The sequence below is a fragment of the Equus przewalskii genome, chromosome 15 (genome assembly GCF_037783145.1).
Source record: "Equus przewalskii isolate Varuska chromosome 15, EquPr2, whole genome shotgun sequence".
In the NCBI taxonomy this organism is placed as follows: domain Eukaryota; kingdom Metazoa; phylum Chordata; class Mammalia; order Perissodactyla; family Equidae; genus Equus; species Equus przewalskii.
The window spans coordinates 46,837,745-46,857,553 of NC_091845.1; the positions used below are offsets into that span (position 1 = coordinate 46,837,745).

Below are 19,809 nucleotides of genomic sequence, written 5' to 3' on the forward strand. Positions count from 1 at the left end.
CAGATGGTATTTAAGGTGGTGGCTTTGGCCATTCTGGTGAGTTACTCAGTTTTCCTGGGTTTCTCCCATGTACACATGTTGTAAAGCTTTGATTTTCTCCTGTTATTCTGTCTCATGTCAATTTAATACTTAGATCAGCTAGAAGGACCTAGAGGGTAGAGGAGTTCTCTTCCTCCCCTACACTATGTTTGCTCCCACTTCCCCTCCCCACCCCCAACCTCTGCCAGCTCCAGCCTGCCCATTAGCCCTTCAGTGAGGTCAACTATTAGGGGTGGTTGATTGTTCTCTTGTTGTTTCAAGTGAAAATGTTGAAAGGGTTATGTTTCCTGTCTGGATTGACATGGTGCAAAACAGAGGCTGCAACAGGAAGCAAAGAAATCATTAATCTCCATAAGTATAAATTCATAGGCTTTTGGGAAAGGCTTTAAGCTCCACAGAAAATAGAAATAGGGGTTTGAACTAGTGTGGATTTGAACCTAGATTTTGAGTGGCATGGAGCCTACTTCCATCTCCAATCATCTGGGTTACACTAGGATTCTCCTGGGCTGGGGAGGGGTGAGGACCATCAAAGAGAAGGTGACATTTGAGCTGAGCCTTCTTAAAGGACAGGTAGAGATACTCAAAGTCAGAGGGAGGCCTTCCAGGGGACTGAGTATAATGTGGGAAGAGGCAGAGTTGAGAAAGACCCTAGCTTTAATAATTTGTGACCCCCAGAGGGTAAATGGGGCCCTGCCAGGAGCTGTGGTCCAGATTTACTAAACAGTTATAGCCCAGCTCTGAAAATGCCTATAGCAGGTGTTCCAACCACCTTTAGATATCTTTTTTTTTTGAGGAAGATTAGTCCTGAGCTAACTACTGCCAATCCTCCTCTTTTTGCTGTGGAAGACTGACCCTGAGCTAACATCCATGCCTATCTTCCTCTATGTTATATGTGGGACGCCTACCACAGCATGGCTTTTACCAGGCGGTGCCACGTCTGCACCCGGGATCTGAACAGGTGAACTCCGGGCCGCCGAGAAGCGGAACTTGCGAACTTAACCGCTACGCCACTGGGCTGGCCCTAGATATCTTTTTAGCATTAGCCGAGATATCCATTTTCCCCTGCAATCAAAGGCAAAGAGGAGGCCAGGAGAGCAGAATCCAAACTGCTTCAAATCCAGAAGAGGTGACTTACTCCTTTGTCATCAGATAGTTCAACAATCAATGGGCACCAAACTGGCATCTGGCTGAGCGACATCAGCAGGGCTATTGTACCTCAAGCAGTCAGCATTTCAACAGCCCAAGGTCACTAGGAAGAACCACTACTGGACACAGAAAAGACGACAACAGTGCAGTTCAAAGACAAAGAAGAACCTCAATTCTGCCAGACTGAGGACAGCAACCCATTCGTCACCAGGATGGGTCTACAAAGACCCAAATTACAAATGGTTAGAAATGCTCATTTGGAGTCTGTCCTCAATAGAGCATTCATGACACATGGTCTACGTTTATCAGGGCAAAGAATACTTGTCTGACCTTGCTCTTTTAAAGACTGGCCTTCCTCAAAGATGAAAATCTTTTTCTGACTTTCTAGTAGGTTTGTCATGAAATGAAACGAACAGTAGAGAAGAATAAACTGGAAAGGACAGGCTTGGAAGTGCAAATTAGTGTCATTACCAAGAAACAGGAAAGGGTATGTTGAAGACAGAAGTGCAATAGAAAACACTTACTACCACCACTGCCTGCAAATAGCCCTTTCATCCTCAATTAAGTAATTATCTAGTATATACCATATTGCTCAATGAGTGAGGACAGTAATTACATGCCTTTTCATCCTGTTACCACCTAACACCTCATGGTTGTGGCACATCACGGCTCTGGGTCAGCATTGTTCCTTTTCATTTGATACACACAGCACATAGAGAAGAAGGTGGGTCTCACAGTCCTGAGGCCACCAGGCTCTCAGTCATGTCTCTCCTCAAACCTCCGTGAGCAAGTACAAAGCTGAGAACTTGGCAAACTTGGTGAGGCTGTCTGGGAAGTGCCAATGGCATACTCCCCAAATTGCTCTGATTACAGCAGAGTACAGACTCTTCTGGAGATTTGGAAGGTCTTAAGAGTTGGCAGATGTGCGCGATGTGCTGTGCACTTTTTCAGCACAATGGACTCCCCAGAGGTTTTCAGGTTGCTGGGTTTGTCAACTGCTTCCCTGCCTGGCTTGCTGGCTTTGAGCACTGTGAATACCAAAGGAGGCAGGGCTGGATAGAGGAGGGGGCTGTTACTTGGTTCATTCACGTCACAATGCCACATGGCTCTTACCTCTCCCAGCAGAGAGATTTAACTTTGGTTCACTTCAAAGAGCCACAAGGAAACTTGACTGAAATTCCCACACCTTAAGGCAGCCCATTGGGTTGTCTCTGGCCAATAATAATCTGAACTTCAGAACTTCAGTTAAGATAGTGGATAGTAAGTGGACATTCCCTCCGTGGGCTGGGGAGGAGAGCAAGGAAGACAGATAAGACCTACAGAGTTTTTCCTTAAAGGGATGGAACTACACTCAACCCAGGACCTAACCAATAGATTGGTGCTCTCTGGATTTCCTCCCCACCTCCTCCCTTTTTTCAGCTGCCCTTAAAGCATTGAGTCAAGTCTTGACAGTTAGCACTGTCCCTGATAGAAGCAGGGATAGCGACTACCTGGAGGGGAAATTTGAGTCATCAGACGCTTACTAGGTTTTTCTAATTAGTAGATGGTCTCCAAACTTTTTTGACTACACATCCCATCAGTAGAAACTGTTTGACAGTGCTCCCCCAAAATACATGTATTCATTTATAAAATTATTTACATGCACTCTCATTTATCCATATATTTAATATCTGTAAAGCTTACTTCCAGATAAAAAATAAGTATAAACAGAAGGTCTAATATTTTCTTTCATCTGCCCCCAATTGACTATCTTCTACACCCCATGTGTAGTTTGTACCCCACTTTGGAAACCACTGTTCTAACCTTTGAGTTCCTCATGTTCCGGCTTTTTATGGGCAAAGGATAAAGGAGAGAGATCCACTCAGAGAAAAGATGGATCATGGCTGGGCACATAGGCCATGTTCAAAGAAGTCAATGAACAGAGGGAGCATCTCAATGCTCATTGCTGCCAATGATGGCAGGAAGGGGTGATGGCATCCGAGAACTGTGTTAACTCTTTCTCAGCCTAGAGATAGTGTAGTAAGAGTCTTGGTTAAACTAAGCCAAAGCTGCTATTGTCTCATTGGGGCCCATAGGTCATAAGCATCTGTGGATACAGGGGCTTGCGCTTTCTGGCTCTGGGCAGCATTCATTGCCGCTTGGGGCTGCCCCACCATCTCTAGAAGAGGGATGAGGGTGAAGTAGAGGTTTGAGGGAGCCTCCTGCTCCTCCATCTTGGTGTTGAGATTCCTCCTATACTTGTCAGTGCTGGGAGGATCTTCACTCCCAACCCCAGGATGGGCATGAGGGGGATTGCTCCCTGTTGTGCATGATCTTCAGTTCAGTCACATGGGCATGGGGCAACTTCAGCCTAAAGCTAGGACCACCATGGCCATCCTGGATGAACCAAATTTGTTTCAAGCACCTGCTCTGGGCTAGGTTCTGTATGGGATGAATGGAACCCAACTCCTCAAGAAGCTTTCAAGTGAGTGCAGGAGAAGGAGATTCAAAGTATATACATGCAGTGCAGGGGATGGCTTAGTTTGGGTTTTCCTCAAATGAGCCTCTGTGCTGAATTAGTTCATTTGGGAGGTGACCCCAGGACACATGCTGAGGGAGGGGGAATGTGAGAAAATGAAGGAAGGAAAAGTCACAAAGAGGCCTCAATGAACAGGTTACCACTGTGGGTAACTGGGCCTCAACCCTGCAGGGGAACCTCTGAGGGACTCTATTAAACCTTGCTGCACAATGTGTGGCCAGCAGCATTGGCATCACCTGGGAGCTTGTTAGAAATGCAGCATCATGGGCCTCACCTCAGACCCGCTGAATCAGAATTTGTTTGCACATTAAAGCTTGAGAAGCACTGCCTTAAAGCTTTCATCTTTATCAAATATGATCACTTTGACACCAAACATATTTTCCTATATTTTAGGACTTGATTCTACCAAACTGGGTCCTTCTGAATAACTTATTTGAGGCTTCCAATGTTTGAAGTGGATATTAAATTTTTCCAGCTCCTTGAAAGCTCTTTAAGATGCAACTTCATTTACCTGCACTTTATCATAATTCTAACTCAATTGCAGAAACAGAAGGCTCACACAACCAACTGTTCTGTAAAATGCAAATTTTGTAGGGGAAATGCTTCCCCTGGGAGAAAATAGAGCGGCTGTCATGTGAGAAGTTATTTTTAAAGGAACACGCCAAATGTCTCCTGTGCTTTAATGTTTTATCAAAAATTTCAATGAATAGAGGACCCTTTGTGAACGATCAATACACACACATTAAGAGAGAGAGAGAGAGAGAGACCCTCCCAAAAACGTAGCTGAAAATTCATATATAAGTTGTGAAATATCAAAACAAGTAGCTCAATAGTTTGCTTATACCTCCTTTATGTTGGCATGAGACTTTGATTTTCACTCATCTTTATTTTATCCCTAAAACAAGGATTAATCTAAGGCGATAAAGCTATTTTTTCAGGTAGTGTATCAGTTAGCTATTGCTGCATAATAAACCCCAAAACTCAATGGTTTAAAGAGCAATGATTTATTCTTGCTCAATGGTTTAAAGAACAGTGATTTGCATGTTGGCTGGGGTGGCTCTGTGATCTTGGCTGGGTTCAGCTGAGCTTGGCTGCAAGCTACGGGTTGTGTCTGGGTCTGTTCATTGGGCCAGTGGGCTGCCTGTGGCGTGTTCTCATAGTGAATGGCAAAATGCAAGTGGACCAACTCAACTTCATAAACATATTTCAATTCCCTTATGTAACTATTCTGCTAACATCTCATTAGCCAAAGCAAGTCACATGGCCAAGCCCAAACCGACAGTTGGAGAATGCTGTGGTCTGATTGTGTGTGTCCTCTCCAAATTCATATGTTGAAATTTATGTTCAAACATATGTTGAACCCCTAAGATGATAGTATTAGAAGGAGAGGTCTTTGGGAAGTGATTAGCTCATGAGGGCTCCTCCATCCTGATTGGTATCAGTGCCTTTTTAAAAGAGGCTCCAGAGAGATCCCTAGCCCCTTTCCACTATGAGGACACAGCAAGAAGTTGGCAGTCTGCAACAGCTTTCACCAGAACCCAACCACGTTTGTACTCTGATCTTGGATTTCCAGCCTCCAGAACTGTGAGAAATAATTTCTGTTGTTTATAAACTACCAGTCTCTGACATTTTCTTATAACAGCCAGAACAGACTAAGACCGAGAAGTATGCTCTACCAATCACGCGGCCACTTGCATGGCCAAGCTCAACTTCAAGGGGTCAGGGTAGTGTACTCCTCCCAGAGTAGAGGGCAAAGGGAGTGAATATTTGCAAAACAACAATCTTTCCTACTATTAGTAGAAAAATAGAGGCACAGCATTTTGCAACACAAGCCATGGTGCTGATATTTGAATGATTTTCCTGTTCTAAGAGAAAAAGGAGGAAATAAGAATTGAGTACCTATAGTTACCAAGCACTCTACTGAGAGTTTTCTCACGTTATTTCATTTAACCTTTTAAGAACACCATAAAGAAGATATTTGTAACCCTGTTTTACAGATGAGGTGACAGGCCACAGAGCTGGTAAAGGGGAAGTCTAAGAGTAGATCATAGTTCTAACTGGTAGCCTTCAAATGCTTTGAATATTGGGTCACTTTTATTTTTTTGGTTGTGGCAAATCAAGCACTTATTTCTTAAGGGAAAATATTATCTTTACACTGTTCCTATTTACCCCTGAAGCAAGAAGAGCTGTAAATTTTCTGAGCATAGCTGCCCATCATTCTTGATACTCAACGTGTTGACTCAAAGCGATTCTCTTGAATACTCGGATTATTGATGCAAGTTGGTTGCTCAACACATGCTTTTTGGCTTCTGGGTTAGAGAGGCTGAATGGTCACGTAACATGAGTGTGACTGGACCCTCTTTACTGTCTTACATGTTTTGCTATCCTAGGGGGATGGGGGTGTGGGGTGGAAGGATGGAGAAAGCAGGAATTCTGGCCAGGAAACGCTGCCTGGAGAGGATTTCAGATGAACCTACTAGTTCTCTCCTCCACTCCCATCTGAAATGCCCTGTCAACCTAAATGTTAGCTTGTTTGTTACTAATGTTTAGCAAACATTATTGTGCAAGACACATTAGTGGTAGTGTAGAGAAAGGTAGACTGAGGACTGGGGATGATGGGATTCATCCCATGAATCTGTGTTCTCACAAGCCCCACGATTCGTGTTTTATCAGGCGATTCTGATGCCCACTCAAGTTTGAGTACTACTGTGCTAGGCCATCAGGCAGAGAAAGCTCTTGGCTTCTATTAGTCTTTCCATTTGCTCATTCATTTCAGGTTAGTGGAGGGTTCCTATTCTTATTTGGGGATGGCAGGGGCCAGTGTCTGGCTTCGGTATTCTGGGCAGGCCAGACTCGGAGGAGCAACAACTGCCACTGAGCCTGTAAAAGACTCAGGAGAGCCACTGTCCTGCTGCATACTCAGCTACACAGTCCCCACAGAGATTGGCAGTGGCTTCTCCACAGAAGTTCAGGCTTACCGCCAGGATCTAACCCAGAGTTCTCAACCTTGGCACTACTGACATTTTGAATTGTATAATTCTTTGTTGTGGGGGTTGTCCTGTGCATTGTAGTATATTTATCAGCATCCCTGGCTGCTATCCACTCTATGCCAGTAGCACACATCCTGCCCCCTACCCCCAAGTTGTGACAATCAAAATGTCCTCTGAGGGACAAAAATCACACTGCCTGCTCCTGCCCCCTGCTTTGAGAACTGCTGGTCTTACCTGAGTGACCACTAAGTAGAGGTGGTCGCTAGGAAGTTCTGTTCTCAGGAGAACGAGCAATGGAGAGACGAGTGGTGTAACTGCAAGGACCATGGGGCATGGGGCAAAAGTGGCTTTGAATCTTGGCCCCTCCAATGACCAGTCATTGACTTATTTCCCTATCCCCTCTTCACTCCCAGTTTTCCCTAACCAAAGAAAATCCGCACATCCACAAACATTATTTTCATAAATGACCTTTACTTCTTTATCATTTCTCTGAACAGTAATTCTTGGCAATGTGCATATAACATGAAGGCAAGCATAACTTTCAGAAGTCATCAAAGATATGGTCCTATTGTCCGCATTTTCTTAAACCGTTAAAATATTTTCATTTATAAAAATCAATCTAAATATAAATATTGACACCGAAGATCAAAATCACTTAATGACAAAATAATTCTTCTGGAACTATAACATATGCTAATGATTTTTAATAGTAAATTAAATCTTTGCACTTATTTGGCACAAGGAAACCTTTATAAAAATTCAAATGCCATAGAGCAGGCTTCTTCTTTTTTTGTTTTTTTGCAAGGCTTACACAGTACACATTTTTGTCAAAGAAAACTGAATATTTTAACACTGTAACACAACAATAGTTGCTTTTCATGCCTCTTTAAAAAAACATTCTATTTGGAACTCAGATCGCTTTTTTGTTGTGTTTTTAAAATTTGTATTTGTTTGCTTTGAATCACACCAACAGAACAAAGAGCCAAAGATTTACTTTATTTCAAAGGAGTCATTTCTGTTGGATAACACATACACAGCATCAGCAAGGAGTATTATTGGAAGGTAGGTGGACCCCCATCAGGAATGGATCATCACGCACATTTCAGCAACAAATCAGGTCTGGAAATGTGCATAGCAGCAAAAGAATGGAGAAGTGGAAAACAACAGAGTGAGGCATTCCAATTATACTTAGCTTAAAGCTGTGACTTTGGCAAATTAATCTCTCTGACCCTCAGTCTCCAAATCTGAAAAACGGGGATGCCTGCTGAATAGGGTTGCTATAAGGATTAAAAAGAGAAGAATATTCCCTCCTTCAGAGAAGTCACTTACTAAACATAATACTATTCCCTTGCCTCCCATCTTTGCCTTCTTCCTCAGATTCAGAAAGTATGAGGAGCGAATAAAAATAAAGGGTTACTATGCTCAATTAACTGAGTGAAATTCCAGTTCCACTTGTTTTTATAAACACACTCTAAATAGACCTGCATTTGAGACTGTGAACGTAGAGTTAGTTTTGACTCTTGTGTCCATTGAATTCACAGTTTCTCCTTGCTTTTTTCATACCTGTAAGTTTTCTAAGGCTATTCCTTAACTATTTTTATCTTTAAGGTCATGGTACTACTTTTGCTGAACATTTATTGGGAGTAAATTTTGGAGGGCAACATGTTCTCATGCGGCTGTATTCTGCAGTAATCCGGTTAGTCACCTAAACCTCATTTAGATGCAGTCATTGCTAAACCGCATCGTGTTGATTCTGGATAGCGCCCTAAACTTAAGCCAATGGTGGGCTTTCTCACACCCTTCTGCCTTTCAGAGTAGGGAAATTCTCAGTAAGTCCAAGGAAGAACCCTAAATTCCCAGCGAGACATTGTTTCAGGCAGACCTGGGCATAGCGTGGGTGAGTCAGAGCTTTCCATTCTTGGCTTGTGATTGCAAGGCAATGGGAATGACTGGTAGTGCAGTGAGCTAGGAGCTTAGCAGGAAAGAGGTGGCTGAGGGGAGGCCTGCATCCTTGATGGTTGAGTGCTCCCCAAATTTGACAGTCCCAAGTGCTCATCACAGGGGCATTTCCACTTTTTTCCTTAGCATTTGTGAGACAAAGATTCTCGTGGGAAATTGATAAGAACTGATGATGAATTAAATGATAATATCCATCTCCCTTCCCTCCACCATCCCCCCATCCCAACAATATTCCTTTGGACAAATAGTTGACATGTAATTCTAGTTGAATCAAAGGGATAAAAAAAAAAGGGATCTTAAAGACAACACACAGTAGCAAACAGGGAAAAGATGCATCTTTTGAACATGGAGCTCTACTGTTGGAAGCCAGCGTCTTGGTTTTCTGTCTTGGATTCCCCCGGGAGCCTAAGGCAGAGTGGGCAAGACCACGGTGCTGAAATCTGGGACTGCTTTCTGGGTGAGGTATCAGGACAGCCCTGTGCAACGGTGCACTGTGGTCTCCCCAGGCCCTCTCCTTAGGTGGAAATCCATACAGTATTCCATGGCTGTTGGGTCAAGGCACTGTCGTGTACGGCCGGAGGCAGTGGGTCACTGGCAGTGGAGTTCCATGGCGCTAATACATCACAGCAGACTCCAGGCTGGGCTCCTGAGGCGAGACAATGAGCACACTGTCGTCAACCACTTGGCAAAAGTGAGGAGAGGTGATTAAAAACAATGTTCACTGCTTTTTTATAGCATAAAAGGTATTTGTGCTCATTGACTAGTTAAGTATTTCACCAGAATTACGACTTTAAAACTTATTAGCGTAGATTTACATCACATTGTATTTAAATAAAAAATTTTAATCTCTATTTTAATCTAGTTTTATTTAATTTATTTTTTCTTTATTTGGCTTACAAAAATTCTCTATTTTCTATTTTTCCAAAGAACAAGTTCTTGGATTTATGATCATTTCTATAGTTTTCTGGTTTTAATGAATTGGTTTCCGCATTTATCTTTGATGTCTGGAATTCAATGCCTAGTTCATCTATTTTGTTTCCTCCTTTAATTAAGAAGAAAATATTTAATATTATGAATTTGACTCAGCATAGTTTCATACATGTCTCATTTGTTTTCATATATGTAACCTGTTCATTTTCCAAATGCTCTGTGGATTTGCTCTTCTTTAATTCAACAGTAAGTTGTAAATGTGTGTGTGAGAGTATGTATGTGAGTATGTGTCCATGTATAGTTGTGTGTATGTGGGTGCAAATGCTTTTAACTTTCAAGTGGGTTTCTAATTTTCTAGATTTGCCCTTATGTGGTCTCTAGCCACATGTGGCCATATACATTTAGATTAATTAAAATTAAATAAAATTTAAAAATCAGTTCCTCCAAGGCAGTAGCCACATTTCAAGTGCTCAAGAGCCACATGTGGCCAGTGGCTACCATAGTGGGCAGTGCAGACGTAGAACATTTCCATCATTTCAGGAAGTTCTATTGAAGAGCACTGTTCTGGATTATTTTTGGCATTGGGGTCACAGAGGGTAGTTTTATACTTTCTACTTTTGGGAATTTATTGAGGTTTTCTTTGCAGCTGCTATAAAATGAAGTTTATAAATGGTCCCTTGATGTTTGGAAAGAAAATGAATCCTCTATAAAGAAGAAAGTTAGATAAATATCTTAATTAAATCTTAATAATTACACTATTGAAATTCTCTAATTTCTATTTATTTCTGGTATACTTGGGCTTCCAAGAGCTGATAGACAAATTTTAAATTCACCAACCATGGCCCAATAAATTGTGTTGCTCTATTGTTGCCAAATCAGGAAAGGCTCATGACTTACCTACTTTATTTTATCAAAATTAAAAGGTCCTCCTTCCTTGTTTTCTCTGAATGCTTCTTGTCTTGAATTCTCCTTTTTATAAAAAAAGTAATTTTCTGCCCTTTCTTCTTTGTTTGCATTTGTTTAGTAAATATTGTCCATTTTTTCATTTTTAACCTCTCTGTTATTTATAGATAATTTATTTTAAAGAATTATTTATTGAGGTGAAATCCACATAACATAAAATTAACCATTTTAAAGTGGACAATTAGCGGCATTTAGCACATTGTTGTGCAACCACCACCTCTATCTAGTTTCAAAACATTCCATCGCTCTAAAGTAAAACCTCTTACCCATTAAGCAGTTTCTTCCCATTCCTCCGCCCCACAGCCCCTGGCAATTACTGATCTATGTTCTATCTCTATGAAACATAATTTACTTTTAACTATCTTATTTATAACAGATTCCTTCCCTGGCCTTAGTGGTCTGCCCTTTTAGCGTCATACGGCGTCTTTTTAGCTCTTTGAAGTAATGGCCAGAAGCAAGGTAACTGGACTTGGAAAGGTCAGAGGTAATGGCTGACCAAGGAAGGAAAGGCAGTGGGCAGCATTATTGCCGTATGGTGCCTAAGAGATGCAGTAATCTGTAATTCAAAAGCACGTGCCCACCATTATGCCATTATCTGGTGCTTCTGTGCTCATGACACAGGGACAATGAGGGGGAGGAATGAGAAAGGAGCAATGGGTGATGCATAACAGGCAACAGGATACATTTGCCCTTTGTTTCAATCTTGTCACTCCAGACATAGTCTGCCCTTAGCATAATGGTATCACTGAGGCAGTTTAGCTGGATCATCATCTCCTATATAAGCAGCATCAAGCATTTGCCAAAATTCTGAAGCATATGTTGGTGTTTAGGCAAATCATCCATTAGCTCTCTCTATATGACCTCCAGGTTTGTGCAAATTATCTACGGTCTCTTCCTTTACTGCATTTATGGGCAGCTGCTGACTTTTCTCGGGAACAGAGGTAACTAATGGGTAACAAGAAATTTAAGAAAGAGGGAATATGGATCAAAAACAAAATAAAAACGCTTACACCTCAACCAGAACTTACATTTCTGTGTATGTATTTTTATTTCTCTTATATCAAACCTGGTTCCTATAAGGAGCTGGAGATATAGTTGAGAGGATGTATCTGCATATCAAAGAGGTTAGCAATACAAAGACCCCCCCACTGCCCAACCAAAAGACCATGAGATCAAGCAGGAAGGATGCTTCTTGGGGCTCTGATGGGGGAGCTACAGAAAGAAGAGCTACAGAATGGAGGGCTATGTACATGTACCCACATTACCAGAATGGAGTGAAAGTGATGGGCATTAAGACAGAGATGACGTTTACCATCAAATCCTTGGTGGTGTTTTTCCTTTCTTTAGTCCTGTTTGTTGAGGAGCCTTGGAGAATGAAGTTACGGTTAAATGTTTTAATTGTGGTCACTGAAGGTGCCTCAATTTTTTCAGCTAAAAGGAAACAGATGGGAATAAGTGTTACCCAGAAGATGGAGCAATTGTTAAGAAAGATGAGGTATCGGATTACGCAGATTTTTGTTCTAGACTTGGCATCTCATTTTGGTCCAAAGGTCTGACTGTGGCATCTTCTTATTTTGTGGTTATTTTTATGATGGACCAAATATATCAAGGCATCATTAGTGGCTTTCTGGGAAAAGGTAGCTTGGAGATAATCCAATGCAGTCCATAAATTCTTATTAGCAATTCTGAAATATAAAAGTTTCTGAAAACTATAAAGCTTTATAACTTTAAAGCCAAAGCTGTCTGATGGCAACACCTGACTTGAACTAAAATGCAGCCATTTAAAGTCCTTGTCCATCTCACTGAGTATGAATATTCTCATGCTCTGCTGCGAAGATACAAATGTGCTTATCAGATGCTGCCCCAGATAGCAAGGGCAGGGGCTGTTATGAAATATACAGTACATGTACCATATTGCCTTTCTAATGTCCAAGAAATTCTGAAACACATATTGACTCAAGGGTTTCAAATAAAGGATCGTGGCTCTGTAATAAATTTTAATTGTATAAAGTTTTGTGGAATATAAAGCAGGCATTCATTAAATGGTTGTTGAACAATGAATGATGGAACCAAGATTCAAACATACATCTTCTGACTTTCTACTCTTCTAATTTGTAGACCTAAATTTCTAGTTTGGCATCATCATTATGTGGTTCCTAAATCCAGGGAAATGGTTGAAAATGTCCAGCAGATAAGGGTGTTGCTGGAATATCTTCTAGGTTGGGCCCTGTGTTATATGCTTTTGGTGCTGTGCCCACATCTCCCTGACAGTCACTGTTCCAGCAGATTCTGTCAGCATCCTACTGTAAGCACCACCACTCTCTCTTGGCCCATGCATGTGGCAAGTCACAAGTACCAGGGATTTGATCCTCCCCAGGAATAACCTTCAGGCAATGATAGATGAGAGTGGAAATACCTCATGTTCCTACTCTTTGAGCAGAAAACACTGAGGTGGTGTTAATACTGTCTCCTAGAAGTCCCCAGCAGGATTTAGCCTCCTTTGCCCAAAGAAGTAAACTACTAATTAAATTTCACTGTATTGACTTGATTTCCTTCCCTGAATCATTTCTCTCTTTCCCTGCCAGCATTTCTTGGAATCACATCCTTGTCCCAGGGTTTACTTCCTGGGGGGATCCCAGTCAAGACAGACTTGACACAAGACCAATTCCGGGTGAGAACTCCCCATTAAATCTGGTCCTTAAACTCAAATCTCTGAGTCACTCAAAGTAAATGAGTCTGGCTGAGTTCTTTGGCAGCTTTGTGGTTTTAATTTTAGCATACCTTTCACTGGTGGAGCAGGCAGTTTCCTCCTCTGCTGCCTTGATGTGTCTATGGTTTGTACCTACAAACAGAATGCAGCAATCAATACGGCTTTGCAAAGCCAAAGACATTTTATCTTCTAAATTTTCCAGGTCGTGCAGTATTCCCACAGGGAGTGAGGGACAAACGCACCTGGTTCCTTTGCTTCTGATCTCGTTTTCTGGTGAGGCGCACACACGGTGCTATGTTTAATCCTGCAATGGTCAGGGCTGAAATCCGGCTCTCAATATCAGAAATCTTAATGCAACAGAAAGACAGAATCAGTAGGGAGAAAGCACAGGAGGGGAGAATCTTTGCTAAAAGTGTTATGAATCTGTAAAGAATAAATCTGCTCTGATGTATGCCCATTCATTCATTCATTCAACTTCTACCGAGCTCTTCTCTATTTAGTGCTATAGTGAGAAAATAAAACACAGGCCTTTCTTTGTAAATTTAAACTCTGGTAGCTCTAGAGTATATCAACACCTCTGTCACAGTACCCCTAGGGATAAATGGAAGCCCAGGACATGATGGGAACCCTGGCCTAGGGCCACCTGGCTCAGCAGAGGGCGTGGGGGCAGGTGGTCAGAGAAGGCTTCCCTAGGAGGGAACATGTGATGTGAGTGTTGAAAGGTAAGCATGACTTATAGGTCCTACTTCCTCCTTCCTTGACTCTGTGAACCAAAAGCACAGCACTGGATCTTAGGAGGAAGGCCCAGCAGCTCCTGGTTTAAATCCGTTTCTTCCATTAAGAGGCCAAATGGCCTTGAGAAACTTCCTCCTCTCTCTAGGTATCAGTTTCTTCAACTACAACATTGGAAGGTCAGAGAGAGTTCAGATTTCCCTCCAACAGAGCCTTAAGGCAGATATAGAGAGCAAGAGCCCACTCAATGCTCAGACAGAACCCCGGTCCATCCATGTCCCCAGGGATGAAGAAGACACAGTCTCTGCTCTTAGAAAAGGGCATTAGTATATGCCATCACCATGCTAAGAGCTTTAAATACATGAACTTATCCATGCCCCATTCATGAACTCATTCATAATCCTATGACATCGGTACCATTCTCCTGGTTTTACAGATGAGGAAACTGCTTGAGAAGGATAAGTAGTATACCCAACATTCCACAGTTGGTCTGGGGCAGAGCTCAGAATTAATGCCAATGCTCATGCTCTTGCCACACTGTCACCTTCTAAGAGAACTTGCCAAGGGGTGGCATGGGGGACGCCAGAAGAGGCAGGAGAAGGCTAGCAGAGTTGAGAGAGGAGGCGGGGATCACAGTCATCCTGCAGAGATGGGAGAGCCTGAATGTTGCTGGGATATCAAACAAGAAACCTGAAAGTAGGCCCAGCCGCCAACGTGTGTGTGCTCCACTCCAAGGTCTCCATTGCCTCCGCTAGCCCTAACTGTTTTGTTGCTACTCAAGACAAATTCTAATTCTGCTGTCATTTACTGAGGGCTTCTTTGGACAAAGCTTATTGAGATAGGTGCTAGAGGAAGTGTAGAGCGAAGGGCTGAAAGGTCAGCACATATGGGAGATGTTTCCCCTATCCCCAGGGAGGGGCAGCCTTGCTCAGAAAAGGAGGGGGAGGTAGGTGAAGGCCAGGACTGGCAGCTGGTGAAAGGATGCAGGTCACCCTGCCCAGCATCCAGCTCCCAGAAGGGCCGCTGTGCAGCCCTTGTCCCTCCCTGGCCCCCAGAGGCCTTTTTGTTCTGACTCCTCAAATTTCACACTGAGAGCTGCATTCCTTGGGTTTATAGACCAAAAAATTGAACAAGACTTTGAGAAAGGTTGAAGGCTAAACTTTTATCAGTCTTTGTGGATTAGATGCTCATATTCTTTCCTGCAAGCAGTTTTGATGGAGGGCCTCGCTCAGAGGGCCCTGAGAGACAGGTCAATGGGAGAATAAGCTGTTGACCTCCTGATTTGCTGCCAGGCTCTGGAATAAGAAGGGGTTAATGTTTCAAATTTTAGTCTATAAGGAAAAGGACAAAGAAAGAGGAAAGGAAACTACTGAGAGCTGATTTTGCCTCCATTTTGTTATCTATCTATTTAATTATGTTCTACTTAATTACTAAGGCTTCATACTCAATGACCCTTACACTTGCTAGAAGGGGATGAAGAATTCAGCTCTGAGTCTCCTGGAAGCCAAAGCAAAGAGATCAGTGTAGGACTCTTACATCCACAAGATAAAGACTAAGTACTGAGAAGAACAGCCTGTCCTGATACTATGAGTTAAGAGAAACTTTCCCCAGGAATGCCCACAGGGATGACCTTGCATGACACAGTGGACAGCATCCTTAGCATGCTGTCCAAGGACCATCCTGCAATCTCCTTCAGCACTGGGCAATCCTGTCCCCCAGGTAAACTCCAACTTGATAGGGTCCATAGAAACTGACTTAATTCAAAAACATGATTTAACACAGCTACCCTCTTCAGTGGAGGCCCTTCTACCATCCTGCAGGACACCCCCTGTGACATCTTCTCTGAGACTCAGCTTTGGGTGAGAACAGACAACAGGGAGTCTAAGACTTCATTCTCTGGCAGCAGCTCGCGGGAGGGGAGAGTCTCCACGCTAATGAAGGTTCCCATGTTGAAAAGATCCATAAAGCTGAAGGCAGGCTTGACAACCTCCCTTTCAAATGAAGGATTCTTATGTAAGTGGATATATGCCTGATGGCAAAACCAACACATTTCTCAGAAAACCACAGACTGGTGAAGAATGTGGGCTGTGTGGTCAGAAAAACTTGGGTTAAAATGCTGGCTTCATCTCTTTCTAGGTGACCTTGGGCGAGTGGTTTAACCTTTCTGAGCCTGTTTCCCCAGGTATAAAAGTAGAACAATACCAATAGCCACCTCATAGGGTTGCTGAAAGGATTAAACACAACAGGGGCATCAAGCGTTAAGCACAATTTCTGCCACAAAGTAAGGCTCACTGAATATTAGGTGTTATTGATAACATTATTATAATATTTAAAAATGAATAATAAATTAATAGGCACATTCAAACACACGGATAATGGACATTTTGGACTCCAGGATTTTCTGCAATAAAACATGGCTTCAATAATTTAAGCCAAAAAATATTTGGAAGGAGGAATAACTAATTACCCAATAAAACTCTCCCAAACACCCATAAATGATATTACTTCTGTTAAACCATTCAAGAAGCATTTGCTGCAAAAGGTACCCCCAGAAAACAAATGATTTGGTTCTACTTTATATAACTTTGAATATAAATTAATTAAATGTTGGGTGGCATTTATGGAAAATGATTTTTATTTAAGGAGAGTTGCTCTTCAGCCATTCTTGCTGATAATAAATAGTCAACAGGGCCACCTGCGGTGAGCCCATTCTTAGCATGCAGCCTTAAATCACCCACAGAGGGGATAATCAGCACCCTCGCATTCTCAAGAGTACTTAATGATGTCAGTGGTGGTTCCGAGTTTTGATGCTTCAAAATAAAAGTTTTCATTTTTAAAATAGTTACCACCCATCCTCATCTTCTCTATCCAGAAGGGGTTTCTATTGACCCAATTCTCCCAAAGGATAAAGCTTTAAGATGCAGGATCTGCAGAAATATCAGTCAACCAGGAGTCTATCCTGAGAGTATGCTGCAGAGACCAGCATTTCTCACGGGTCCCTATGTTTATGTCCATGGACCCCAGCTAGAGAATCAGTGGCTTAGTCCATGGTCACTTCTGATCCAGAGTGAGAGGCCAAGGGAATATCCATGAAAACTGCGAACAGGCGTCTTCACAAAGTTCTGGATAATATAGTGATCAGTTCTGAAATAGCAGTATCTAACTCATGGAAAATATTGATCTGAGAAATCCACACTTCCAATTTCATTCATTTATTCATCCTCTGTTTATTGAGTGCCAAATCTGTGTCAGGTATTGTGCTAGGCACTGGAGTTACTGTGTTAAGCTAGACAGCTACAGTCCTGTCCTCATGGAGCTTTTAGCCTCTAGCGGCGAACTGTGGCATTAAATAAGTAATCAACAGTGTGATTAAGGTTAGCGAAGGGTGGTCTTTGGGTGGAATAGGAACCTGTATAGCAAGGAGACCTACCCATGGGTCAGAGATTTGTGCAAGAGGAAAGTGGCATAAGTTTCAAAGAGAAGTCTAACACATTATCAAGGATATAATTTAGGGAGAAGATGGCTGCACTTTAAAAAAGGAGGATTTGGTGGCATTAAATCCTGAAAGGACCATAATCATGCAGGTGCACTGGAGATGGCTGGAACTGATAGATACAAAGGCTTTGAAATGATTCTTATGGAAGATGGGGTGCTCTCTCCTCTTGCCTCGTGGTTCCTGATCTGGGCAGAGAGGAGAGTTCTTACCTGGAGCTCAGCATGGTGAACCTGGGCTGCAGCTGTGGCCACCTGGTCCTCCAGATCTGCCAGTTCGGTTTCATCAGTGCCACTGTGGATGCAGCGGGCAGCATCCTCCAGCTCATTCAGCTGGCCTTCGAGTCCATACACGGTGCCTGCTGCCAGGTACACCTGTGGAGGAGGCATAGCCTTTAAGCTCAGGTCTTCAACACAAGACAGGTGTGGCGCTTTTAGGGGACCCTGTTAATTCAGTGGAGTGAGAGAGAAGTAGGTTTAACATTGGGGAGAAAAAGACAGGGAATGCCCCCATTATAAACATTCTTCTCACTCAAATGGTAGCCTGAGGTCTTACCACCCCCTCACTGTCAACTGCATCTTCCCTCCCCCATAACTTTCCTGCAAAAAAAGCAATTTGTAAATTTTGAAAATGTGATAAAATAGTGCAAAATACATGACATGAGCTACATACATTGCAGATTTTTCTAGTGACGATATCATCCATAATATCAAGATAGAAGAAACAAAGAGAAAAACTCATGATGTGGTTTGTCCAATAAAAATTTTGGTTGGCATTTAGTAATTGGGAAAATTCAGGAAACACGACAGAAATGAAATTAATTTAAAACAGTTACAAATTTCGAGTGAATTATCTCTGATTAATTACCTTCAGCTTGCTTGAAACAAGTTAAGGGAATTAAAATGAACCTGAGATTTGTAGTAGGAAAATACTTTTTTTCTTAGAAAGTACTGTGATGTTAAGAGAAGCATGTCAAATCTATTTATCTGTCAGTTAAGAAAGTTTCTTTTTTTTGGAAGATTAGCTCTGAGCCAACATCTGCCACAAATCCTCCTCTTTTTGGTGAGGAAGATTGGCCTTAAGCTAATATTTGTGCCCATCTTCCTCTACTTTATATGTGGGATGCCACCTCAGCATGGCTTGACAAGTGGTGCTAGGTCCACACACAGGATCCCAACCAGTGAACTCCGGGCTGCCAAAGCAGAGTGTGTGAACTTAACCGCTGTGCCACGGGGTTGGCCCCCAAGACAGTGTTTTGAGAGCTATTGAAAATTAAAGAGAAAATCAGATAAAGACAGTAATTTGAAGAAAAAATAAAGGAAAAAACATTTTGACTTTAGAGGTTATAAGGTGACTCCCATAAAAATGGGCACACAGAAAGTAAAATAGTTGCAATAATTCAGACTAAGGGATACTGGGCAGGGTGAATGAAACAAATGCTTCTTCAGCCTAATTAATAATGTGATGAAACAACCAACAGCACAAGGAAGGAGATATATCTAAAGAACATAATTAGAGGCCGGTCTTGTGGCATAGTGGTTAAGTTTGGCATGCTCCACTTCAGTGGTCTGTGTTCCCAGGTTCGGATCCTCAGTGCAGACCCATACCACTCATCAGCCATACTGTGGCAGAGACCCACTTACAAAATAGAGGAAGATTGGCAACAGGTGTTAGCTCAGGGCAAATCTTCCTCCAGCAACAACAAAAGAAAGAAGGTAATTACTTAAAGAGAGGTTCAGGAGGTTTAGTCAATGTATATAAACCTCTAAACACATAATGACAGCAATTTAGGGTTTATCTGAATGAAATGCACAGTCAATTCTTTAACTGTCCCTTTAACTTTAGTTAAAATATATAAGGGTGTTAGGACAAGCCAAGAGCTTGTGCACACAAGTCATGCACATCTTTTGTATTGAGTGATGCTGAGTGTAGGTAAAGAGGGGAAAGATCCGTAAGATGTTCCTACTCTGTCAATTCCTTGGTATGACTCATGCATCTGCACTAAAACTGGCAATTTTACAAAACATTTCGAAGTGGAGCAAAGGCGGGTATGGGTATGATGAGAGAACATTTGACTACGCATCATAGAGCACAATTAGCTGGGCCGTGGGAGTTTCCAGTAGTGACTGACACAATGGACATCACGGTAAGTGACTTGTCAGTCATAGACGGGGCCATGAATCTAATATCTGGGGGCAATTGCCATATTTCAGTCTGCCCTTAGTTTTATATTTCTTTACCATATGTATTAGAGAACTTCTGTTTCTGAAAGATCCTTTCAGTTTAATATAGCCATTGATTCTTTGCCTTCAAAACAAGAAACATCTCT

At 42.2% G+C, this 19,809-nt stretch overlaps 1 protein-coding gene across 9 annotated transcripts in view; it reads right to left on the reverse strand.

The window, feature by feature from the left end:
• Positions 1-7,144: 7,144 nt before the first annotated feature.
• Positions 7,145-19,809, reverse strand: part of MYRIP (myosin VIIA and Rab interacting protein) — a 340,832-nt gene continuing 328,167 nt past the window's right edge. For all 9 annotated transcript variants that reach the window (XM_070577185.1, XM_070577181.1, XM_070577182.1 and 6 more), the window contains 5 exons: positions 17,693-17,854; positions 13,498-13,602; positions 13,327-13,387; positions 11,858-11,976; positions 7,145-9,298 (listed from right to left, as the gene is read on the reverse strand). In XM_070577185.1, coding sequence (XP_070433286.1) covers positions 9,266-9,298; positions 11,858-11,976; positions 13,327-13,387; positions 13,498-13,602; positions 17,693-17,854 — 480 coding nt within the window. In that variant the 3' untranslated portion in view covers positions 7,145-9,265. The remainder of the gene's footprint in view (positions 9,299-11,857; positions 11,977-13,326; positions 13,388-13,497; positions 13,603-17,692; positions 17,855-19,809) is intronic.